General features: G+C 44.6%; 1 protein-coding gene across 3 annotated transcripts in view; it reads left to right on the forward strand.

Annotated features, from left to right (window-relative positions):
* The first annotated feature begins 6582 nt into the window (after window positions 1-6582).
* The window catches only part of LOC131956452 (endothelin-converting enzyme homolog), a 97789-nt gene continuing 76535 nt past the window's right edge, over window positions 6583-27836 (forward strand). The window contains exons 1-3 of one of the 3 annotated variants that reach the window (XM_059320907.1): window positions 6583-6791; window positions 24330-24415; window positions 24757-24809. In XM_059320907.1, coding sequence (XP_059176890.1) covers window positions 24389-24415; window positions 24757-24809 — 80 coding nt within the window. In that variant the 5' untranslated portion in view covers window positions 6583-6791; window positions 24330-24388. Of the gene's footprint in view, window positions 6792-23548; window positions 23574-24329; window positions 24416-24756; window positions 24810-27836 lie in introns of those variants that run through there. The other 2 variants (XM_059320899.1, XM_059320988.1) reach the window with 2 other exon arrangements.

The raw sequence follows: 27836 nt of genomic DNA on the forward strand, positions 1-27836 counted from the left end.
CTCACCCTCACCCAACTCACCCCCACCCAACTCACCCTCACCCAACTCACCCTCACCCAACTCACCCTCGCCCACCTCACCCTCACCCTCACCCCACCTCACCCTCACCCAACTCCGCCTCACCCACCACACCCTCACCCAACTCACCCTCACCCACCTCACCCTCACCCCCACCCAACTCACCCTCACCCAACTCCGCCTCACCCACCTCACCCTCACCCAACTCACCCTCACCCAACTCACCCACCTCACCCTCACCCAACTCACCCTCACCCAACTCACCCCCACCCAACTCACCCCCACCCCACTCATCCTCACCCAACTCCGCCTCACCCACCTCACCCTCACCCACCTCACCCTCACCCAACTCACCCTCACCCAACTCACCCTCACCCAACACCCTCACCCAACTCACCCTCACCCAACTCACCCTCACCCAACTCACCCTCACCCAACACCCTCACCCAACTCACCCCCACCCAACTCACCCAACTCACCCTCACCCAACTCACCCTCACCCACCTCACCCTCACCCAACTCACCCTCACCCACCTCACCCTCACCCAACTCACCCTCACCCACCTCACCCCCACCCAACTCACCCTCACCATACACCCTCACCCAAGTCACCCTCACCCAACACCCTCACCCAACTCACCCTCACCCAACTCACCCTCACCCAACTCACCCCCACCCAACTCACCCCCACCCAACTCACCCTCGCCCAACTCACCCTCGCCCACCTCACCATCACCATCACCCTCACCCACCTCACCCTCACCCAACTCCGCCTCACCCACCTCACCCTCACCCAACTCACCCTCACCCACCTCACCCTCACCCCCACCCAACTCACCCTCAACCAACTCCGCCTCACCCACCTCACCCTCACCCAACTCACCCTCACCCAACTCACCCAACTCACCCACCTCACCCTCACCCAACACACCCTCACCCAACTCATCCTAACCCACCTCACCCTCACCCAACTCACCCTCACCCACCTCACCCTCACCCAACTCACCCTCACCCAACTCACCCTCACCCAACACCCTCACCCAACTCACCCTCACCCAACTCACCCTCACCCAACACCCTCACCCAACTCACCCTCACCCAACTCACCCTCACCCAACACCCTCACCCAACTCACCCTCACCCAACACCCTCACCCACCTCACCCCCACCCAACTCACCCCCACCCAACTCACCCCCACCCAACTCACCCTCACCCAACTCACCACCACCTAACTCACCCTCACCCAACTCACCCCCACCTAACTCACCCTCACCCAACTCACCCTCACCCAACTCACCCTCACCATACTCACCCTCACCCAACTCACCCTCACCTAACTCACCCTCACCCACCTCACCCTCACCCAAATCACCCTCACCCAACTCACCCTCACCCACCTCACCCTCACCAACTCACCCTCACCCAACTCACCCTCACCCAACTCACCCTCACCCACCTCACCCTCACCCAACTCACCCTCACCCAACTCACCCTCACCCAACTCACCCTCACCCACCTCACCCAACTCACCCTCACCCTCACCCACCTCACCCTCACCCACCTCACCCTCACCCCCACCCAACTCACCCTCACCCAACTCCGCCTCACCCACCTCACCCTCACCCACTTCACCCCCACCCAACTCACCCTCACCCAACACCCCCACTCACCTCACCCTCACCCAACTCACCTTCACCCACCTCACCCTCACCCAACTCACCCTCACCCACCTCACCCTCACCCAACTCACCCTCACCCAACTCACCCTCACCCAACTCACCCTCACCCACCTCACCCAACTCACCCTCACCTTCACCCACCTCACCCTCACCCCCACCCAACTCACCCTCACCAAACTCCGCCTCACCCACCTCACCCTCACCCAACTCACCCCCACCCAACTCACCCTCACCCAACACCCCCACTCACCTCACCCTCACCCAACTCACCTTCACCAACCTCACCCTTACCCAACTCACCCTCACCCACCTCACCCTCACCCAACTCACCCTCACCCACCTCACCCTCACCCAACTCACCCTCACCCACCTCACCCTCACCCAACTCACCCTCACCCAACTAACCCACCTCACCCTCACCCACCTCACCCTCACCCACCTCACCCTCACCCAACTCACCCAACTCACCCCCACCCAACTCACCCCCACCCAACTCACCCCCACCCACCTCACCCTCACCCAACTCACCCTCACCTACCTCACCCTCACCAAACTCACTCTCACCCAACTCACCTTCACCCACCTCACCCTCACCCACCTCACCCTCACCCACCTCACCCTCACCCAACTCACCCTCACCCACCTCACCCTCACCCAACTCACCCTCACCCAACTCACCCACCTCACCCTCACCCAACTCACCCCCACCCAACTCACCCTCACCCAACTCACCCCCACCCACCTCACCCTCACCCAACTCACCCTCACCCACCTCACCCTCACCCAACTCACCCTCACCAACCTCACCCCCACCCAACTCACCCTCACCCAACTCACCCACCTCACCCTCACCCACTTCACCCTCACCCAAATCACCCTCACCCAACTCACCCTCACCCACCTCACCCTCACCAACTCACCCTCACCCAACTCACCCCCACCCAACTCACCCTCACCCAACTCATCCTAACCCAACTCACCCTCACCCAACTCACCCTCACCCACCTCACCCCCACCCACCACACCCTCACCCAACTCACCCTCACCCACCTCACCCTCACCCACTTCACCCCCACCCAACTCACCCCCACCCAACTCACCCTCACCCAACTCATCCTAACCCAACTCACCCCTACCCACCTCACCCCCACCCACCTCACCCTCACCCACCACACCCTAGCCCACCTCACCCCCACCCACCACACCCTCACCCAACTCACCCTCACCCAACTCATCCTAACCCAACTCACCCCCACCCAACTCACCCCCACCCAACTCACCCTCACCCACCTCACCCTCACCCACCTCACCCCCACCCACCACACCCTCACCCAACTCACCCTCACCCAACTCACCCCCACCCAACTCACCCTCACCCAACTCATCCTAACCCAACTCACCCCCACCCAACTCACCCTCACCCAACTCACCCTCACCCAACTCACCCCCACCCAACTCACCCCCACCCAACTCACCCCCACCCAACTCACCCCCACCCAACTCACCCTCACCCAACTCATCCTAACCCAACTCACCCCCACCCAACTCACCCCCACCCAACTCACCCCCACCCAACTCACCCTCACCCAACTCACCCTCACCCACCTCACCCCCACCCACCTCACCCTCACCCACCTCACCCTCACCCACCTCACCCCCACCCACCACACCCTCACCCAACTCACCCTCACCCAACTCACCCTCACCCAACTCACCCTCACCCACCTCACCCAACACACCCTCACCCAACTCACCCCCACCCAACTCACCCCCACCCACCACACCCTCACCCACCTCACCCCCACCCACCACACCCTCACCCAACTCACCCTCACCCAACTCACCCTCACCCAACTCACCCTCACCCACCTCACCCAACACACCCTCACCCAACTCACCCTCACCCAACTCACCCCCACCCACCACACCCTCACCCTCACCCAACTCACCCTCACCCAACTCACCCTCACCCACCTCATCCTCACCCAACTCACCCCCACCCACCACACCCTCACCCTCACCCAACTCACCCTCACCCAACTCACCCTCACCCAACTCACCCTCACCCACCTCACCCCCACCCAACACCCTCACCCAACTCACCCTCACCCAACTCACCCTCACCCAACTCACCCTCACCCAACTCACCCTCACCCAACTCACCCTCACCCACCTCACCCCCACCCAACACCCTCACCCTCACCCAACTCACCCTCACCCAACTCACCCTCACCCAACTCACCTCACCCAACTCACCCTCACCCAACTCACCCCCACCCACCACACCCTCACCCTCACCCAACTCACCCTCACCCAACTCACCCTCACCCAACTCACCCTCACCCACCTCACCCCCACCCAACACCCTCACCCAACTCACCCTCACCCAACTCACCCTCACCCACCTCACCCCCACCCACCTCACCCTCACCCAACTCACCCCACCCAACTCACCCCCACCCACCACACCCTCACCCTCACCCAACTCACCCTCACCCAACTCACCCTCACCCAACTCACCCTCACCCACCTCACCCCCACCCAACTCATCCTAACCCAACACCCTCACCCAACTCACCCTCACCCACCTCACCCTCACCCACCTCACCCCCTCCCACCACACCCTCACCCAACTCACCCTCACCCAACTCACCCTCACCCAACTCACCCTCACCAAACTGACCCTCACCCAACTCATCCTAACCCAACACCCCCACCCACCACACCCTCACCCTCACCCAACACCCTCACCCAACTCACCCTCACCCACCTCACCCCCACCCAACTCATCCTAACCCAACACCCTCACCCAACTCACCCTCACCCACCTCACCCTCACCTAACTCACCCTCACCCAACACCCTCACCCAACTCACCCCCACCCAACTCACCCTCACCCAACTCACCCTCACCCAACACCCTCACCCAACTCACCCCCACCCAACTCACCCTCACCCAACTCACCCCCACCCAACTCACCCTCACCCAACTCACCCTTACCCACCTCACCCTCACCCACCTCACCCTCACCCAACTCACCATCACCCACCTCACCCTCACCCAACTCACTCTCACCCAACCCACCCCCACCTAACTCACCCTCACCCAACACCCTCACCCAACTCACCCTCACCCAACTCACCCTCACCCACCTCACCCACCTCACCCCCACCCAACTCACCCTCACCCAACTCACCCTTACCCAACTCACCCCCACCTAACTCACCCTCACCCAACACCCTCACCCAACTCACCCTCACCCAACTCACCCTCACCCACCTCACCACCACAACTTCCCCACTCTGCTCTCTGGCCTGTTTTGATGTGTGTTCAAGTATTCAGTATCGGCCGAACGGTATCGTCAGCGTCATAACCCATATCTGTCATTACGTATCGTAATTCGGTATGTCTTGTAGTATCGAACTGTTTAGCACTTCAGATATTGCGGGACTAAAAGCATGATTTAAATACACATCTGTATCGATTAGGATAAATGCTGGAGCGATGCTATGAAGACTAGAGCTCTCTAACCTTGAAGTAATCGTTTTATTTGTACTCGTCTATGTGCTGATAGTATCGTTTTATTTGTACTCGTCTATGTGATGATAGTATCGTTTTACTTGTACTCGTCTATGTGATGATAGTATCGTCTTATTTGTACTCGTCTATGTGATGATAGTATCGTTTTATTTGTACTCGTCTATGTGATGATAGTATCGTTTTATTTGTACTCGTCTATGTGATGATAGTATCGTTTTATTTGTACTCGTCTATGTGATGATAGTATCGTTTTTTGTACTCGTCTATGTGATGATAGTATCGTTTTATTTGTACTCGTCTATGTGATGATAGTATCGTTTTATTTGTACTCGTCTATGTGATGATAGTATCGTTTTATTTGTACTCGTCTATGTGATGATAGTTTCGTTTTATTTTGTACTCGTGTATGTGATGATAGTATCGATCTGGCCATTTCCATTTGGGCGAGTGTTTACCTACTTTTGTGTACATGTGATAGTGTGTACCTACTTTTGTGTACATGTGATAGCGTGTACCTACTTTTATGTACATGTGACAGTGTGTACTTACTTGACATTAAATAGTGTAGGCCTACCTACTTTACATCTAATATATATTTTTATTCAAAAATGTATTTGTATGTTCCCCCAAATTCATGTTTTTTAATCCTAATGTTCCTCCAAATTCATTCGTTAATCCTAATTGTCCCCCAAATTCATGTGTTAATTCTAATGTTCCCCCAAATTCATGCGTTAATCATAATTTTCCCCCAAATTCATGTGTTAATCCAAATGTTCCCCCAAATTCATGTGTTAATCTAAATGTTCCCCCAAATTCATGTGTTAATCCAAATGTTCCCCCAAATTCATGTGTTAATCTAAATGTTCCCCCAAATTCATGTGTTAATCCTAATTTTCCCCAAATTCATGTGTTAATCCTAATGTTCCCCAAATTCATGTGTTAATCCTAATGTTCCCCAAATTCATGTGTTAATCCTAATGTTCCCCAAATTCATGTGTTAATCCTAATGTTCCCCAAATTCATGTGTTAATCCTAATGTTCCCCAAATTCATGTGTTAATCCTAATGTTCCCCACCAGCCAGGTCTGTAGTGTTACTGTTGTTTACACCACAAGTTACGAGGCCGTGTGCTCCCTCTGACCCACAATCTCAAACGGTTACCTGACGAACCCTCGCCCTCTGGAACTTCCGCCCACCCCCCCCCCCCTCCCCTCGCTGCACCGTGTTTCACCTGCTCACGTCGGGCGTACATCTTTCGTCGTTTGTCATTGACTTCACGTGCGTGCGCGTGGCCGTGTGAAACGGCGAGTAATCTTTTTACAAGTCGGCTTAGAGCCTCTCTTGTTTACCTCGCTCATTGTTCAGGGCCGGCCCAATCACACGGTGGGCTGCTAACATCGCAGTCAATCTGTGGGCCGCTAACATCGCAGTAAGGGCCGCTCAAACATGTGGACCACCATGCTTCTGTGCTGGTACTTAATTTAAAAGTGCTTAAAGTGCTCTTAGGGACTATGAGAAACATAAATCCTTCAGTCAATCAATTCAACTCTTAAGGTAGGTCCTTCACATGTGCTGTCACTCTTGTCCAGTATACATGTATAGAGATGTCCAGTATACATGTGTAGAGCAAGATGTCCAGTATACATGTGTAGAGCAAGATGTCCAGTACACATGTGTAGAGATGTCCAGTATACATGTGTAGAGCAAGATGTCCAGTATACATGTGTAGAGCAAGATGTCCAGTATACATGTGTAGAGCAAGATGTCCAGTATACATGTGTAGAGCAAGATGTCCAGTATACATGTGTAGAGCAAGATGTCCAGTATACATGTGTAGAGCAAGATGTCCAGTATACATGTGTAGAGCAAGATGTCCAGTACACATGTGTAGAGCAAGATGTCCAGTATACATGTGTAGAGCAAGATGTCCAGTACACATGTGTAGAGCAAGATGTCCAGTATACATGTGTAGAGCAAGATGTCCAGTATACATGTGTAGAGATGTCCAGTATACATGTGTAGAGCAAGATGTCCAGTGTACATGTATAGAGATGTCCAGTATACATGTGTAGAGCAAGATGTCCAGTATACATGTGTAGAGCAAGATGTCCAGTGTACATGTGTAGAGCAAGATGTCCAGTATACATGTGTAGAGCAAGATGTCCAGTATACATGTGTAGAGCAAGATGTCCAGTGTACATGTGTAGAGCAAGATGTCCAGTATACATGTGTAGAGCAAGATGTCCAGTATACATGTGTAGAGCAAGATGTCCAGTATACATGTATAGAGCAAGATGTCCAGTATACATGTGTAGAGCAAGATGTCCAGTATACATGTGTAGAGCAAGATGTCCAGTATACATGTGTAGAGCAAGATGTCCAGTATACATGTGTAGAGCAAGATGTCCAGTATACATGTGTAGAGCAAGATGTCCAGTGTATATGTGTAGAGATGTCCAGTATACATGTGTAGAGCAAGATGTCCAGTATACATGTGTAGAGCAAGATGTCCAGTATACATGTGTAGAGATGTCCAGTATACATGTGTAGAGCAAGATGTCCAGGATACATGTGTAGAGCAAGATGTCCAGTATACATGTGTAGAGCAAGATGTCCAGTATACATGTGTAGAGCAAGATGTCCAGTATAGAGCAAGATGTCCAGTATACATGTGTAGAGCAAGATGTCCAGTATACATGTGTAGAGCAAGATGTCCAGTATACATGTGTAGAGATGTCCAGTATACATGTGTAGAGCAAGATGTCCAGTGTATATGTGTAGAGATGTCCAGTATACATGTGTAGAGCAAGATGTCCAGTATACATGTGTAGAGCAAGATGTCCAGTATAGAGCAAGATGTCCAGTATACATGTGTAGAGCAAGATGTCCAGTGTACATGTGTAGAGCAAGATGTCCAGTATACATGTGTAGAGCAAGATGTCCAGGATACATGTGTAGAGCAAGATGTCCAGTATACATGTGTAGAGCAAGATGTCCAGTATACATGTGTAGAGATGTCCAGTATACATGTGTAGAGCAAGATGTCCAGTATACATGTGTAGAGCAAGATGTCCAGTATACATATGTAGAGCAAGATGTCCAGTATACATATGTAGAGCAAGATGTCCAGTATACATGTGTAGAGATGTCCAGTATACATGTGTAGAGCAAAATGTCCAGTATACATATGTAGAGCAAGATGTCAAGTATACATGTGTAGAGCAAAATGTCCGGTATAGAGCAAAATGTCCAGTATACATGTGTAGAGCAAAATGTCCAGTATACATGTGTAGAGCAAGATGTCCAGTATACATGTGTAGAGATGTCCAGTATACAAGTGTAGAGCAAAATGTCCAGTATACATGTGTAGAGCAAAATGTCCAGTATACATGTGTAGAGCAAGATGTCCAGTATACATGTGTAGAGATGTCCAGTATACATGTGTAGAGCAAGATGTCCAGTATACATGTGTAGAGCAAGATGTCCAGTATAGAGCAAGATGTCCAGTATACATGTGTAGAGCAAGATGTCCAGTGTACATGTGTAGAGCAAGATGTCCAGTATACATGTGTAGAGATGTCCAGTATACATGTGTAGAGCAAGATGTCCAGTATACATGTGTAGAGCAAGATGTCCAGTATACATGTGTAGAGATGTCCAGTATACATGTGTAGAGATGTCCAGTATACATGTGTAGAGTAAGATGTCCAGTATACATGTGTAGAGCAAGATGTCCAGTATACATGTGTAGAGCATGATGTCCAGTATACATGTGTAGAGCAAGATGTCCAGTATACATGTGTAGAGATGTCCAGTATACATGTGTAGAGCAAGATGTCCAGGATACATGTGTAGAGCAAGATGTCCAGTATACATGTGTAGAGCAAGATGTCCAGTATACATGTGTAGAGCAAGATGTCCAGTATAGAGCAAGATGTCCAGTATACATGTGTAGAGCAAGATGTCCAGTATACATGTGTAGAGCAAGATGTCCAGTATACATGTGTAGAGATGTCCAGTATACATGTGTAGAGCAAGATGTCCAGTGTATATGTGTAGAGATGTCCAGTATACATGTGTAGAGCAAGATGTCCAGTATACATGTGTAGAGATGTCCAGTATACATGTGTAGAGCAAGATGTCCAGTATACATGTGTAGAGCAAGATGTCCAGTATACATATGTAGAGCAAGATGTCCAGTATACATATGTAGAGCAAGATGTCCAGTATACATGTGTAGAGATGTCCAGTATACATGTGTAGAGCAAGATGTCCAGTATACATGTGTAGAGATGTCCAGTATACATGTGTAGAGCAAGATGTCCAGTATACATGTGTAGAGCAAGATGTCCAGTATAGAGCAAGATGTCCAGTATACATGTGTAGAGCAAGATGTCCAGTGTACATGTGTAGAGCAAGATGTCCAGTATACATGTGTAGAGATGTCCAGTATACATGTGTAGAGCAAGATGTCCAGTATACATGTGTAGAGCAAGATGTCCAGTATACATGTGTAGAGCAAGATGTCCAGTATACATGTGTAGAGATGTCCAGTATACATGTGTAGAGTAAGATGTCCAGTATACATGTGTAGAGCAAGATGTCCAGTATACATATGTAGAGCAAGATGTCCAGTATACATATGTAGAGCAAGATGTCCAGTATACATGTGTAGAGATGTCCAGTATACATGTGTAGAGCAAGATGTCCAGTATACATGTGTAGAGCAAGATGTCCAGTATAGAGCAAGATGTCCAGTATACATGTGTAGAGCAAGATGTCCAGTATACATGTGTAGAGCAAGATGTCCAGTATACATGTGTAGAGCAAGATGTCCAGTATACATGTGTAGAGCAAGATGTCCAGTATAGAGCAAAATGTCCAGTATACATATGTAGAGCAAGATGTCCAGTATACATGTGTAGAGCAAAATGTCCGGTATAGAGCAAAATGTCCAGTATACATGTGTAGAACAAAATGTCCAGTATACATGTGTAGAGCAAGATGTCCAGTATACATGTGTAGAGATGTCCAGTATACACGTGTAGAGCAAAATGTCCAGTATACATGTGTAGAGCAAAATGTCCAGTATACATGTGTAGAGCAAGATGTCCAGTATACATGTGTAGAGATGTCCAGTATACATGTGTAGAGCAAGATGTCCAGTATACATGTGTAGAGCAAGATGTCCAGTATAGAGCAAGATGTCCAGTATACATGTGTAGAGCAAGATGTCCAGTGTACATGTGTAGAGCAAGATGTCCAGTATACATGTGTAGAGATGTCCAGTATACATGTGTAGAGCAAGATGTCCAGTATACATGTGTAGAGCAAGATGTCCAGTATACATGTGTAGAGCAAGATGTCCAGTATACATGTGTAGAGATGTCCAGTATACATGTGTAGAGTAAGATGTCCAGTATACATGTGTAGAGCAAGATGTCCAGTATACATGTGTAGAGCATGATGTCCAGTATACATGTGTAGAGCAAGATGTCCAGTATACATGTGTAGAGATGTCCAGTATACATGTGTAGAGCAAGATGTCCAGGATACATGTGTAGAGCAAGATGTCCAGTATACATGTGTAGAGCAAGATGTCCAGTATACATGTGTAGAGCAAGATGTCCAGTATAGAGCAAGATGTCCAGTATACATGTGTAGAGCAAGATGTCCAGTATACATGTGTAGAGCAAGATGTCCAGTATACATGTGTAGAGCAAGATGTCCAGTATAGAGCAAGATGTCCAGTATACATGTGTAGAGCAAGATGTCCAGTATACATGTGTAGAGCAAGATGTCCAGTATACATGTGTAGAGATGTCCAGTATACATGTGTAGAGCAAGATGTCCAGTGTACATGTGTAGAGATGTCCAGTATACATCTGTAGAGCAAGATGTCCAGTATAGAGCAAGATGTCCAGTATACATGTGTAGAGCAAGATGTCCAGTATACATGTGTAGAGCAAGATGTCCAGTATACATGTGTAGAGATGTCCAGTATACATGTGTAGAGCAAGATGTCCAGTGTATATGTGTAGAGATGTCCAGTATACATGTGTAGAGCAAGATGTCCAGTATACATGTGTAGAGATGTCCAGTATACATGTGTAGAGCAAGATGTCCAGTATACATGTGTAGAGCAAGATGTCCAGTATACATATGTAGAGCAAGATGTCCAGTATACATATGTAGAGCAAGATGTCCAGTATACATGTGTAGAGATGTCCAGTATACATGTGTAGAGCAAGATGTCCAGTATACATGTGTAGAGATGTCCAGTATACATGTGTAGAGCAAGATGTCCAGTATACATGTGTAGAGCAAGATGTCCAGTATAGAGCAAGATGTCCAGTATACATGTGTAGAGCAAGATGTCCAGTGTACATGTGTAGAGCAAGATGTCCAGTATACATGTGTAGAGATGTCCAGTATACATGTGTAGAGCAAGATGTCCAGTATACATGTGTAGAGCAAGATGTCCAGTATACATGTGTAGAGCAAGATGTCCAGTATACATGTGTAGAGATGTCCAGTATACATGTGTAGAGTAAGATGTCCAGTATACATGTGTAGAGCAAGATGTCCAGTATACATATGTAGAGCAAGATGTCCAGTATACATATGTAGAGCAAGATGTCCAGTATACATGTGTAGAGATGTCCAGTATACATGTGTAGAGCAAGATGTCCAGTATACATGTGTAGAGCAAGATGTCCAGTATAGAGCAAGATGTCCAGTATACATGTGTAGAGCAAGATGTCCAGTATACATGTGTAGAGCAAGATGTCCAGTATACATGTGTAGAGCAAGATGTCCAGTATACATGTGTAGAGCAAGATGTCCAGTATAGAGCAAGATGTCCAGTATACATGTGTAGAGCAAGATGTCCAGTATACATGTGTAGAGCAAGATGTCCAGTATACATGTGTAGAGCAAGATGTCCAGTATACATGTATAGAGATGTCCAGTATACATGTATAGAGCAAGATGTCCAGTATACATGTGTAGAGCAAGATGTCCAGTATACATGTGTAGAGCAAGATGTCCAGTATACATGTGTAGAGCAAGATGTCCAGTATACATGTGTAGAGCAAGATGTCCAGTATAGAGCAAGATGTCCAGTATACATGTGTAGAGCAAGATGTCCAGTATACATGTGTAGAGCAAGATGTCCAGTATACATGTGTAGAGCAAGATGTCCAGTATACATGTGTAGAGCAAGATGTCCAGTATACATGTGTAGAGCAAGATGTCCAGTATACATGTGTAGAGCAAGATGTCCAGTATACATGTGTAGAGCAAGATGTCCAGTACACATGTGTAGAGCAAGATGTCCAGTATACATGTGTAGAGCAAGATGTCCAGTACACATGTGTAGAGCAAGATGTCCAGTATACATGTGTAGAGCAAGATGTCCAGTATACATGTGTAGAGATGTCCAGTATACATGTGTAGAGCAAGATGTCCTGTGTACATGTATAGAGATGTCCAGTATACATGTGTAGAGCAAGATGTCCAGTATACATGTGTAGAGCAAGATGTCCAGTGTACATGTGTAGAGCAAGATGTCCAGTATACATGTGTAGAGCAAGATGTCCAGTATACATGTGTAGAGCAAGATGTCCAGTGTACATGTGTAGAGCAAGATGTCCAGTATACATGTGTAGAGCAAGATGTCCAGTATACATGTGTAGAGCAAGATGTCCAGTATACATGTATAGAGCAAGATGTCCAGTATACATGTGTAGAGCAAGATGTCCAGTATACATGTGTAGAGCAAGATGTCCAGTATACATGTGTAGAGCAAGATGTCCAGTATACATGTGTAGAGCAAGATGTCCAGTATACATGTGTAGAGCAAGATGTCCAGTGTATATGTGTAGAGATGTCCAGTATACATGTGTAGAGCAAGATGTCCAGTATACATGTGTAGAGCAAGATGTCCAGTATACATGTGTAGAGATGTCCAGTATACATGTGTAGAGCAAGATGTCCAGGATACATGTGTAGAGCAAGATGTCCAGTATACATGTGTAGAGCAAGATGTCCAGTATACATGTGTAGAGCAAGATGTCCAGTATAGAGCAAGATGTCCAGTATACATGTGTAGAGCAAGATGTCCAGTATACATGTGTAGAGCAAGATGTCCAGTATACATGTGTAGAGATGTCCAGTATACATGTGTAGAGCAAGATGTCCAGTGTATATGTGTAGAGATGTCCAGTATACATGTGTAGAGCAAGATGTCCAGTATACATGTGTAGAGCAAGATGTCCAGTATAGAGCAAGATGTCCAGTATACATGTGTAGAGCAAGATGTCCAGTGTACATGTGTAGAGCAAGATGTCCAGTATACATGTGTAGAGCAAGATGTCCAGGATACATGTGTAGAGCAAGATGTCCAGTATACATGTGTAGAGCAAGATGTCCAGTATACATGTGTAGAGATGTCCAGTATACATGTGTAGAGCAAGATGTCCAGTATACATGTGTAGAGCAAGATGTCCAGTATACATATGTAGAGCAAGATGTCCAGTATACATATGTAGAGCAAGATGTCCAGTATACATGTGTAGAGATGTCCAGTATACATGTGTAGAGCAAAATGTCCAGTATACATATGTAGAGCAAGATGTCAAGTATACATGTGTAGAGCAAAATGTCCGGTATAGAGCAAAATGTCCAGTATACATGTGTAGAGCAAAATGTCCAGTATACATGTGTAGAGCAAGATGTCCAGTATACATGTGTAGAGATGTCCAGTATACAAGTGTAGAGCAAAATGTCCAGTATACATGTGTAGAGCAAAATGTCCAGTATACATGTGTAGAGCAAGATGTCCAGTATACATGTGTAGAGATGTCCAGTATACATGTGTAGAGCAAGATGTCCAGTATACATGTGTAGAGCAAGATGTCCAGTATAGAGCAAGATGTCCAGTATACATGTGTAGAGCAAGATGTCCAGTGTACATGTGTAGAGCAAGATGTCCAGTATACATGTGTAGAGATGTCCAGTATACATGTGTAGAGCAAGATGTCCAGTATACATGTGTAGAGCAAGATGTCCAGTATACATGTGTAGAGATGTCCAGTATACATGTGTAGAGATGTCCAGTATACATGTGTAGAGTAAGATGTCCAGTATACATGTGTAGAGCAAGATGTCCAGTATACATGTGTAGAGCATGATGTCCAGTATACATGTGTAGAGCAAGATGTCCAGTATACATGTGTAGAGATGTCCAGTATACATGTGTAGAGCAAGATGTCCAGGATACATGTGTAGAGCAAGATGTCCAGTATACATGTGTAGAGCAAGATGTCCAGTATACATGTGTAGAGCAAGATGTCCAGTATAGAGCAAGATGTCCAGTATACATGTGTAGAGCAAGATGTCCAGTATACATGTGTAGAGCAAGATGTCCAGTATACATGTGTAGAGATGTCCAGTATACATGTGTAGAGCAAGATGTCCAGTGTATATGTGTAGAGATGTCCAGTATACATGTGTAGAGCAAGATGTCCAGTATACATGTGTAGAGATGTCCAGTATACATGTGTAGAGCAAGATGTCCAGTATACATGTGTAGAGCAAGATGTCCAGTATACATATGTAGAGCAAGATGTCCAGTATACATATGTAGAGCAAGATGTCCAGTATACATGTGTAGAGATGTCCAGTATACATGTGTAGAGCAAGATGTCCAGTATACATGTGTAGAGATGTCCAGTATACATGTGTAGAGCAAGATGTCCAGTATACATGTGTAGAGCAAGATGTCCAGTATAGAGCAAGATGTCCAGTATACATGTGTAGAGCAAGATGTCCAGTGTACATGTGTAGAGCAAGATGTCCAGTATACATGTGTAGAGATGTCCAGTATACATGTGTAGAGCAAGATGTCCAGTATACATGTGTAGAGCAAGATGTCCAGTATACATGTGTAGAGCAAGATGTCCAGTATACATGTGTAGAGATGTCCAGTATACATGTGTAGAGTAAGATGTCCAGTATACATGTGTAGAGCAAGATGTCCAGTATACATATGTAGAGCAAGATGTCCAGTATACATATGTAGAGCAAGATGTCCAGTATACATGTGTAGAGATGTCCAGTATACATGTGTAGAGCAAGATGTCCAGTATACATGTGTAGAGCAAGATGTCCAGTATAGAGCAAGATGTCCAGTATACATGTGTAGAGCAAGATGTCCAGTATACATGTGTAGAGCAAGATGTCCAGTATACATGAGTAGAGCAAGATGTCCAGTATACATGTGTAGAGCAAGATGTCCAGTATAGAGCAAAATGTCCAGTATACATATGTAGAGCAAGATGTCCAGTATACATGTGTAGAGCAAAATGTCCGGTATAGAGCAAAATGTCCAGTATACATGTGTAGAACAAAATGTCCAGTATACATGTGTAGAGCAAGATGTCCAGTATACATGTGTAGAGATGTCCAGTATACAAGTGTAGAGCAAAATGTCCAGTATACATGTGTAGAGCAAAATGTCCAGTATACATGTGTAGAGCAAGATGTCCAGTATACATGTGTAGAGATGTCCAGTATACATGTGTAGAGCAAGATGTCCAGTATACATGTGTAGAGCAAGATGTCCAGTATAGAGCAAGATGTCCAGTATACATGTGTAGAGCAAGATGTCCAGTGTACATGTGTAGAGCAAGATGTCCAGTATACATGTGTAGAGATGTCCAGTATACATGTGTAGAGCAAGATGTCCAGTATACATGTGTAGAGCAAGATGTCCAGTATACATGTGTAGAGCAAGATGTCCAGTATACATGTGTAGAGATGTCCAGTATACATGTGTAGAGTAAGATGTCCAGTATACATGTGTAGAGCAAGATGTCCAGTATACATGTGTAGAGCATGATGTCCAGTATACATGTGTAGAGCAAGATGTCCAGTATACATGTGTAGAGATGTCCAGTATACATGTGTAGAGCAAGATGTCCAGGATACATGTGTAGAGCAAGATGTCCAGTATACATGTGTAGAGCAAGATGTCCAGTATACATGTGTAGAGCAAGATGTCCAGTATAGAGCAAGATGTCCAGTATACATGTGTAGAGCAAGATGTCCAGTATACATGTGTAGAGCAAGATGTCCAGTATACATGTGTAGAGCAAGATGTCCAGTATAGAGCAAGATGTCCAGTATACATGTGTAGAGCAAGATGTCCAGTATACATGTGTAGAGCAAGATGTCCAGTATACATGTGTAGAGATGTCCAGTATACATGTGTAGAGCAAGATGTCCAGTGTACATGTGTAGAGATGTCCAGTATACATCTGTAGAGCAAGATGTCCAGTATAGAGCAAGATGTCCAGTATACATGTGTAGAGCAAGATGTCCAGTATACATGTGTAGAGCAAGATGTCCAGTATACATGTGTAGAGATGTCCAGTATACATGTGTAGAGCAAGATGTCCAGTGTATATGTGTAGAGATGTCCAGTATACATGTGTAGAGCAAGATGTCCAGTATACATGTGTAGAGATGTCCAGTATACATGTGTAGAGCAAGATGTCCAGTATACATGTGTAGAGCAAGATGTCCAGTATACATATGTAGAGCAAGATGTCCAGTATACATATGTAGAGCAAGATGTCCAGTATACATGTGTAGAGATGTCCAGTATACATGTGTAGAGCAAGATGTCCAGTATACATGTGTAGAGATGTCCAGTATACATGTGTAGAGCAAGATGTCCAGTATACATGTGTAGAGCAAGATGTCCAGTATAGAGCAAGATGTCCAGTATACATGTGTAGAGCAAGATGTCCAGTGTACATGTGTAGAGCAAGATGTCCAGTATACATGTGTAGAGATGTCCAGTATACATGTGTAGAGCAAGATGTCCAGTATACATGTGTAGAGCAAGATGTCCAGTATACATGTGTAGAGCAAGATGTCCAGTATACATGTGTAGAGATGTCCAGTATACATGTGTAGAGTAAGATGTCCAGTATACATGTGTAGAGCAAGATGTCCAGTATACATATGTAGAGCAAGATGTCCAGTATACATATGTAGAGCAAGATGTCCAGTATACATGTGTAGAGATGTCCAGTATACATGTGTAGAGCAAGATGTCCAGTATACATGTGTAGAGCAAGATGTCCAGTATAGAGCAAGATGTCCAGTATACATGTGTAGAGCAAGATGTCCAGTATACATGTGTAGAGCAAGATGTCCAGTATACATGTGTAGAGCAAGATGTCCAGTATACATGTGTAGAGCAAGATGTCCAGTATAGAGCAAGATGTCCAGTATACATGTGTAGAGCAAGATGTCCAGTATACATGTGTAGAGCAAGATGTCCAGTATACATGTGTAGAGCAAGATGTCCAGTATACATGTATAGAGATGTCCAGTATACATGTATAGAGCAAGATGTCCAGTATACATGTGTAGAGCAAGATGTCCAGTATACATGTGTAGAGCAAGATGTCCAGTATACATGTGTAGAGCAAGATGTCCAGTATACATGTGTAGAGCAAGATGTCCAGTATAGAGCAAGATGTCCAGTATACATGTGTAGAGCAAGATGTCCAGTATACATGTGTAGAGCAAGATGTCCAGTATACATGTGTAGAGCAAGATGTCCAGTATACATGTGTAGAGCAAGATGTCCAGTATACATGTGTAGAGCAAGATGTCCAGTATACATGTGTAGAGCAAGATGTCCAGTATACATGTGTAGAGCAAGATGTCCAGTATAGAGCAAGATGTCCAGTATACATGTGTAGAGCAATATGTCCAGTATACATGTGTAGAGCAAGATGTCCAGTGTACATGTATAGAGATGTCCAGTATACATGTGTAGAGCAAGATGTCCAGTATACATGTGTAGAGCAAGATGTCCAGTATAGAGCAAGGTGTCCAGTATACATGTGTAGAGCAAGATGTCCAGTATACATGTGTAGAGCAAGATGTCCAGTATAGAGCAAGATGTCCAGTATACATGTGTAGAGCAAGATGTCCAGTATACATGTGTAGAGTAAGATGTCCAGTATACATATGTAGAGCAAGATGTCCAGTATACATATGTAGAGCAAGATGTCCAGTATACATATGTAGAGCAAGATGTCCAGTATACATATGTAGAGCAAGATGTCCAGTATACATGTGTAGAGATGTCCAGTATACATGTGTAGAGCAAGATGTCCAGTATACATATGTAGAGCAAGATGTCCAGTATACATATGTAGAGCAAGATGTCCAGTATACATGTGTAGAGATGTCCAGTATACATGTGTAGAGCAAGATGTCCAGTATACATGTGTAGAGCAAGATGTCCAGTATAGAGCAAGATGTCCAGGATACATGTGTAGAGATGTCCAGTATACAGGTATAGAGCAAGATGTCCAGTATACATGTGTAGAGCAAGATGTCCAGTATACATGTGTAGAGCAAGATGTCCAGTATAGAGCAAGATGTCCAGGATACATGTGTAGAGATGTCCAGTATACATGTGTAGAGCAAGATGTCCAGTATACATGTGTAGAGCAAGATGTCCAGTATACATGTGTAGAGCAAGATGTCCAGGATACATGTGTAGAGATGTCCAGTATACATGTGTAGAGCAAGATGTCCAGTATACATGTGTAGAGCAAGATGTCCAGTGTATATGTGTAGAGCAAGATGTCCAGTATACATGTGTAGAGCAAGATGTCCAGTATACATGTGTAGAGCAAGATGTCCAGTATACATGTGTAGAGATGTCCAGTATACATGTGTAGAGCAAGATGTCCAGTATAGAGCAAGATGTCCAGTATACATGTGTAGAGCAAGATGTCCAGTATACATGTGTAGAGCAAGATGTCCAGTATACATGTGTAGAGATGTCCAGTATACATGTGTAGAGCAAGATGTCCAGTATAAATGTGTAGAGCAAGATGTCCAGTGTATATGTGTAGAGATGTCCAGTATAAATGTGTAGAGCAAGATGTCCAGTATACATGTGTAGAGCAAGATGTCCAGTATAAATGTGTAGAGCAAGATGTCCAGTATACATGTGTAGAGCAAGATGTCCAGTATACATGTGTAGAGCAAGATGTCCAGTATACATGTGTAGAGCAAGATGTCCAGTACACATGTGTAGAGCAAGATGTCCAGTATACATGTGTAGAGCAAGATGTCCAGTGTACATGTGTAGAGCAAGATGTCCAGTACACATGTGTAGAGCAAGATGTCCAGTATACATATGTAGAGCAAGATGTCCAGTATACATGTGTAGAGATGTCCAGTATACATGTGTAGAGCAAGATGTCCAGTATACATGTGTAGAGCAAGATGTCCAGTATACATGTGTAGAGCAAGATGTCCAGTATACATGTATAGAGCAAGATGTCCAGTATACATGTGTAGAGCAAGATGTCCAGTGTATATGTGTAGAGATGTCCAGTATACATGTGTAGAGCAAGATGTCCAGTATAAATGTGTAGAGCAAGATGTCCAGTATAAATGTGTAGAGCAAGATGTCCAGTGTATATGTGTAGAGATGTCCAGTATACATGTGTAGAGCAAGATGTCCAGTATACATGTGTAGAGATGTCCAGTATACATGTGTAGAGCAAGATGTCCAGTATACATGTGTAGAGCAAGATGTCCAGTATACATGTGTAGAGCAAGATGTCCAGTATACATGTGTAGAGCAAGATGTCCAGTATACATGTGTAGAGCAAGATGTCCAGTGTACATGTGTAGAGCAAGATGTCCAGTACACTTGTGTAGAGCAAGATGTCCAGTATACATGTGTAGAGCAAGATGTCCAGTATACATGTGTAGAGCAAGATGTCCAGTATACATGTGTAGAGATGTCCAGTATACATGTGTAGAGCAAGATGTCCAGTATACATGTGTAGAGCAAGATGTCCAGTACACATGTGTAGAGCAAGATGTCCAGTATACATGTATAGAGCAAGATGTCCAGTATACATATGTAGAGCAAGATGTCCAGTATAGAGCAAGATGTCCAGTATACATGTGTAGAGCAAGATGTCCAGTATAGAGCAAGATGTCCAGTATACATGTGTAGAGCAAGATGTCCAGTATACATGTATACAGTTTTATGCCCTGTTGACTGACGTATATCAATGGATATCTGTTGACGGTCGTCTATCATCCGACGTGTCTTGTCGGACGTCTATCAGTGTACGTGTAAGAACGTCTTCTATTAGCGGATGTGCTAATCTACTAGCCATGTCTTGACGGTCGTCTATCAGTGTACGTGTAAGAACGTCTTCTATTAACGGATGTGCTAATCTACTAGCCATGTCTTGTCGGACGTCTATCATCTGACGTGTAAGAACGTCTTCTATTAACGGATGTGCTAATCTACTAGTCATGTCTTGTCGGACGTCTATCATCTGACGTGTAAGAACGTCTTCTATTAACGGATGTGCTAATCTACTAGCCATGTCTTGACGGAAGTCTATCAGTGTACGTGTAAGAACGTCTTCTATTAACGGATGTGCTAATCTACTAGCCATGTCTTGACGGACGTCTATCAGTGTACGTGTAAGAACGTCTTCTATTAACGGATGTGCTAATCTACTAGCCATGTCTTGTCGGACGTCTATCAGTGTACGTGTAAGAACGTCTTCTATTAACGGATGTGCTAATCTACTAGCCATGTCTTGTCGGACGTCTATCATCTGACGTGTAAGAACGTCTTCTATTAACGGATGTGCTAATCTACTAGCCATGTCTTGTCGGACGTCTATCATCTGACGTGTAAGAACGTCTTCTATTAACGGATGTGCTAATCTACTAGCCATGTCTTGACGGAAGTCTATCAGTGTACGTGTAAGAACGTCTTCTATTAACGGATGTGCTAATCTACTAGCCATGTCTTGACGGAAGTCTATCAGTGTACGTGTAAGAACGTCTTCTATTAACGGATGTGCTAATCTACTAGCCATGTCTTGACGGACGTCTATCAGTGTACGTGTAAGAACGTCTTCTATTAACCCGTGTGCTAATCTACTAGCCATGTCTTGATAAGGCGGGCAGGTGCCTCAAACAATTAGCGTTAAAAAAAAAACGGCAAACATTTTTTAAAAAGTTATCTGCAAACATTCTTTGAAAAAAGCGATCAATTAGTTTGAGGGCAGAACTGAGCGAACTCCCGCGATCCCCGGCCGTTGTTTATTGACTGGGTAAATATTTAGGGCTCATTACCCGCCTGTCGCGAAATACAACAATGCCTTCATTATTTATACAAAACTACATGGAATACAAATCATGTAAACATACATGCCCACATGTAGACAATCGTAATAACATACACACTCACACAAATACACATACATAATAAATGCAGAATAAACACATAGAAACAGATATACACACATACAGAGAATACTAACATAGTAACAATTTACATACAGACAGACAATCGTACCAATATAAACTTATAGGTACACGTATACAAGTAAACATTAAATGAAGATACACGCATACACATGTCCCAGTTGTGGATACACATGTCCCAGTTGTGGATACACATGTCCCAGTTGTGGATACACATGTCCCAGACATGGATACACATGTCCCAGCTGTGGATACACATGTCCAAGTTGTGGATACTAGAATGTTAAGCGGATTTTTTATTACATAGGGGGGGGGGGGTCAGCATAAGGTGGTCGTTACGTCATAAACAGCTGATTAATTACTGTGATTAATGATGATATTTTAATAGTTATAAGCCTACCGTGGGAATTGGACCTTAGGCGAGGGACGTGTGGGGTGGGGGGGGGGGGGGGGTGATTAGGGTGGTTAGGTCTATCATAACAACGCTCTTGTTCCCACAGGTTCTCACACAGCTAGCCAATGGCTACCTGCCTCACAGCTAGCCAATGGCTACCTGCCTCACAGCTAGCCAATGGCTACCTGCCTCACAGCTAGCCAATGGCTACCTGCCTCACATAACTAGGCTACCTGCCTCACAGCTAGCCAATGGCTACCTGCCTCACAGCTAGCCAATGGCTACCTGCCTCACAGCTAGCCAATGGCTACCTGCCTCACAGCTAGCCAATGGCTACCTGCCTCACAGCTAGCCAATGGCTACCTGCCTCACATAACTAGGCTACCTACCTCACAGCTAGCCAATGGCTACCTGCCTCACAGCTAGCCAATGGCTACCTGCCTCACAGCTAGCCAATGGCTACCTGCCTCACAGCTAGCCAATGGCTACCTGCCTCACAGCTAGCCAATGGCTACCTGCCTCACATAACTAGGCTACCTACCTCACAGCTAGCCAATGGCTACCTGCCTCACAGCTAGCCAATGGCTACCTGCCTCACAGCTAGCCAATGGCTACCTGCCTCACAGCTAGCCAATGGCTACCTGCCTCACATAACTAGGCTACCTGCCTCACAGCTAGCCAATGGCTACCTGCCTCAGGCGCAATTTGTGTGAGCTTTTTTACTTCCTCGTCTATATTACTGAGTATAGAGAAAGTATTGTAATCGTGCAAAAAAAAAATCGAAATTTTTACACCTCCCTGAGTCGGAAAAACATAATTTTGCAATCTTGTCCGTTTGTCTGTATGTGTGTATGTATGTGTGTCTGTAAACACGATAACTTGAGTACCGTTATAGATAGGTTGATGAAATTTCATATATAAGTATTATATCAAAATCGTAGATCCGTATCAGCGTTTGAGCGATTTCCGATAACCGGAAGTGGGACTATTCAAGAGATTCTATTCTATTATAAAAAGTTTTAGTAATTAAAAATGGATTAAAAATATTGTCTATATCCCGAGTTGCCATCCCCCAGAGTGTTATATAAGAATATTCCAGAAAGTTTAGGGGAAATCACTCCCGGTTAATTTTTCTTTATTGTCTGATTACAATTGGGAACCTGTTGACTGGCTGCCTGGTTATAATTTGAGAACCTAATGATAATGACTGGCTCTGTCGTTCTTAATGAGCCGGCAGTTGGCTGGGATATTTCACCGTACAGTTTTCTGGGATATTTCACCGTCTAGTTTTCTGGGATATTTCACCGTCTAGTTTTCTGGGATATTTCACCGTCTAGTTTTCTGGGATATTTCACCGTCTAGTTTTCTGGGATATTTCTCTGGGATATTTCACCGTCTAGTTTTCTGGGATATTTCACCGTCTAGTTTTCTAGGATATTTCACCGTCTAGTTTTCTGGGATATTTCACCGTCTAGTTTTCTGGGATATTTCACCGTCTAGTTTTCTGGGATATTTCACCGTCTAGTTTTCTGGGATATTTTTCTGGGATATTTCACCGTCTAGTTTTCTGGGAGTTTTCAGCATGAAACGCGGTAGGTCATTTTGGCTCATACAGCGACAAGTTGTGTGTAGAGACAAGTTGTGTGTGTAGCGACAAGTTGTGTGTGGAGCGACAAGTTGTGTGTGGAGCGACAAGTTGTGTGGAGCGACAAGTTGTGTGTGTAGCGACAAGTTGTGTGTAGCGACAAGTTGTGTGGAGAAACAAGTTGTGTGTGTAGCGACAAGTTGTGTGTGTAGCGACAAGTTGTGTGGAGCGACAAGTTGTGTGGAGCGACAAGTTGTGTGTGGAGCGACAAGTTGTGTGTGGAGAAACAAGTTGTGAGGGGGTATGTGGGGGGTATGTGGGGTTGCATGTGAGGATGGTATGTGCGGGGGTATGTGGTGGTGTATGTGGGGGTGTATGTGAGGGGGTATGTGGTGGTGTATCTGGGGGTGTATGTGGGGTGTATGTGGGGGGTATGTGGGGGTATGTGGGGGTGTATGTGAGGATAGTATGTGAGGGGGTATGTGGGGGTTATGTGAAGGAGTATGTGGGGTATGTGAGGGGGTATGTAGAGGGTGTATGTGGGGGGTATGTGGGTCCTATAGGACATGAGTTTAACCTGTCCAATAGGACATGAGTTTAACCTGTCCTATAGGACATGAGTTTAAACTGTCCTATAGGACATGCGTTTAACCTGTCCTATAGGACATGAGTTTAACCAGTCCTATAGGACATGAGTTTAAACTGTCCTATAGGACATGAGCCTAACCTGACAAAATAAAAGAATTGTCCTCGATGATTGTAGGATCAAGGACAAAACATGCCACTAGGACTCCAGGACACAGGACATGTAGGACTCACATTATGCACACAACGTTTATACGAGTGCTGGTAAGTCCTTTTTAAATCTCTCCTCCCCCAATCCTTCATTCCACCCCCTACCCAGTCATGCCCCCCCCCCCCTCTATCAACTAGGTCACAGGGTGTGGAGGGTAGGATGAATAAATAGAAGCAAGCATGTTGATGAGTGGTTGAACTGGGCGCCATTTTGACAACTTTTAACACCTCACTTAAACATAAAAACACAGAATGTAATCACTTAAGTCATCACTTAAACACACAAACACTGGTTCTAAACTCACTCCAACTGACTTAAACACACAGACCTAGTTGAGCGCGTTGACCTTTTGACCTGGCGACTGTAGCTTAACTTCAACCCTGGTCGTTTTCAGGTGTGGCTTCATGCAGGTAGACCAAGGTCAAGGTTATTCAGGGGGCGGAAAAGGTCAGCCATGAATACTTTTTCAAATAACCTCTACATTAATTATCTATCTTTACTAACAACTAACAAAGCATTGGTCGGTGTGGGCGTTTGATATATGTCGGTGTAGGTTGATTTATGTCGGTGTAGGTTGATATATGTCGGTGTAGGTTGATTTATGTCGGTGTAGGTTGATATCTGTCGATGTAGGTTGATATATGTCGGTGTAGGTTGATATATGTCGGTGTAGGTTGATATATGTCGGTGTAGGTTGATTTATGTCAGTGTACGTTGATTTATGTCGGTGTAGGTTGATATTTGTGGGTGTAGGTTGATATATGTCGGTGTAGGTTGATATATGTCGGTGTAAGTTGATTTATGTCGGTGTAGGTTGATATATGTCGGTGCAGGTTGATATATGTCGGTGCAGGTTGATATATGTCGGTGTAGGTTGACATCTGTCGGTTTAGGTTGATATATGTCGGTGTAGGTTGATTTATGTCGGTGTAGGTTGATTTATGTCGGTGTAGGTTGATTTATGTCGGTGTAGGTTGATATCTGTCGGTGTAGGTTGATATCTGTGTGTGTGGGGCTGGACAAATGACCGTCTATAAATGTAGGATTTTGTTTAAATCCCAGACACAACTTTTTCTGGCATTTTAAAACCACTAGATGTCGACCTGGAGAAAAAAATTGGTCTGTCTGTGTGTACGCTAACACGGCACATGGAGTACCGTTTCGGTTAGGGGGATGAAATTTCATCTATTAGCATATTATCAAATTTGTCGTTTTCTTTCAGCCTTTGAAAGATTTCCGGTAACCGTAAGTGTTAATTTATTTATTTCCGTCTGAACGCGATAACTTGAGTACTAGTTTAGTTAGGTAGAAGAAATGTCATGTGTAAGTATAAGATCTCATACTTGGATTAGTTTCAATTTTTGACACCTCCGATAACAGGCAGTAGTACTTTAGTTCCGTTCTCTCGCATGTGGACGAACTTTTTAACATAGATAAAAGAGCTTATTCTCTTGGTTCTTCCAAAGTTCGACTGATTTCCGCGGAGCGAAAGAAAAAAAAAATACTTCTACTGGACCGATTTCTTTCAATTTCCTCAGGATGACGAAGCACTCGGCTGACCCCGCCCAAAATCCGACCAAAAAACAAAAAAAATAATTTTCGCGCCTTAATAAACTAATGGTTTTGTAAAAAACAAACAGATCAACGATAGCAGTGATTGCTCTTCAGTAACACACACACACACACGCACACACGCACACACACACACACACACACACACTCACACACTGTTGCAAAGACAAAAAAAATTCGCATAAGCTGCATAGACCTCTTTCATGGCTTATTACCCTTCTTTAAATAGTCTAATAAGGGTGCCCATAAAGCTCATTTAAATAATTTTGTACTAAACAAATAAAAGAACGATTTATTTTCTTAATTATTATTAAAATAAAACATACTAAAGAAAGACAAAAGCTATAAAAAGGAATATATTCAAAACAATTAGTAAAAATAAATCCAACATAAAATAAAAAATAAAACAATGTATTCAAAACTATTAAAATAAATGCAAAAAACCAAATACAAATTAAACAAACACGTTGAACCACAACGCACATCAAACCTCCGTGTTGAAAAACTTTTGGCTGGCTTGCCAGACAGGAAGTACAGAACAATAGAACTTTATGAAGAAAGACAGAGCAATCAAGGTAAACATAAATTTATATGTTTTTCGGAGAAAACGGAAACAGGGTGATGTACTACTTCCGGAAACAATACTTAAGTTATAGGCTTTTGAAAAACCAAAAGTAGAATAGTTCCCCCTTCCGGTTACCGGAAATCGTTGAAAAGTTAATACTGAGCTACACATTTAATATAATACTTATATATGAAATTTTATCAACCTAGCTGTAACGTTACTCATGTTATCGTGAACCAGTGATCACAGCGAGACACACACAGAAACATACAAAGAAATGCGGACAAAATAGCAAAACTAAGTTTTTCCGACTTAGGGAGTTGTAAAAAAAAGTCGAGATTTGTGAAATTCTCGATTTCAATTTTTTGCACGATTAAAATACTTCCGCTACTTTCGTATACGAAAAAGAAAAAAAAATGGATGTTTCTTTTGTAAAGTACTAATATTCCGCTTCATTATACATATATTTACTGCGTAGATTCATTCTTGAACGTGATTTTATTCTCTTTAAAAATGTTTTAAAATCCCTGCTACAGCCCGATCGCAGTGTGATCTCTCTGGCTGTTAGATAAGAATTTATGAGAGAGTTCAAGGGAAATCACTCCCGCTTTATTTGTTCTGAGCTGATGCTTAAGTTAACTCGGCAGAGAGTGTAAGGACTGCATTTGTTCTGAGCTGATGCTTAAGTTAACTCGGCAGAGAGTGTAAGGACTGCATTTGTTCTGAGCTGATGCTTAAGTTAACTCGGCAGAGAGAGTAAGGACTGCATTTGTTCTGAGCTGATGCTTAACTTAACTCGGCAAACAGAGAATGTAAGGACTGCATTTGTTCTGAGCTGATGCTTAAGTTAACTCGGCAGAGAGTGTAAGGACTGCATTTGTTCTGAGCTGATGCTTAAGTTAACTCGGCAGAGAGTGTAAGGACTGCATTTGTTCTGAGCTGATGCTTAACTTAACTCGGCAAACAGAGAATGTAAGGACTGCATTTGTTCTGAGCTGATGCTTAAGTTAACTAGGCAAAAAGAGTGTGTAAGGATTGCCGCGCAAAAAGTCAAGTGAAGAAAGAAAGAATGGCCATTTCGCCAGGAAGCAAACGCGTCTAAACGCAATTCTGTAGTTTATGAGCAGGCCGCACGTGAACATAGAAATGCTGACAGGCTGTTTACACCTCGCTGTGAGCCGACGTAAATCTCTGCACGACTAACTCGGCGCTCTCAGGCGTCTGGCGTCACTAGCAAGTCACTGGGCGTCAGTAGGGACAAGCTGGCGTCAGTAGGGACAAGCTGGCGTCAGTAGGGGCATGATGGCGTCAGTAGCCATTTTGAGATTTTAAAAATT

The sequence above is a fragment of the Physella acuta genome, unplaced genomic scaffold, assembly GCF_028476545.2.
Source record: "Physella acuta isolate Inbredline_101_S28 unplaced genomic scaffold, ASM2847654v3 ptg000079l, whole genome shotgun sequence".
Classification (NCBI taxonomy): domain Eukaryota; kingdom Metazoa; phylum Mollusca; class Gastropoda; family Physidae; genus Physella; species Physella acuta.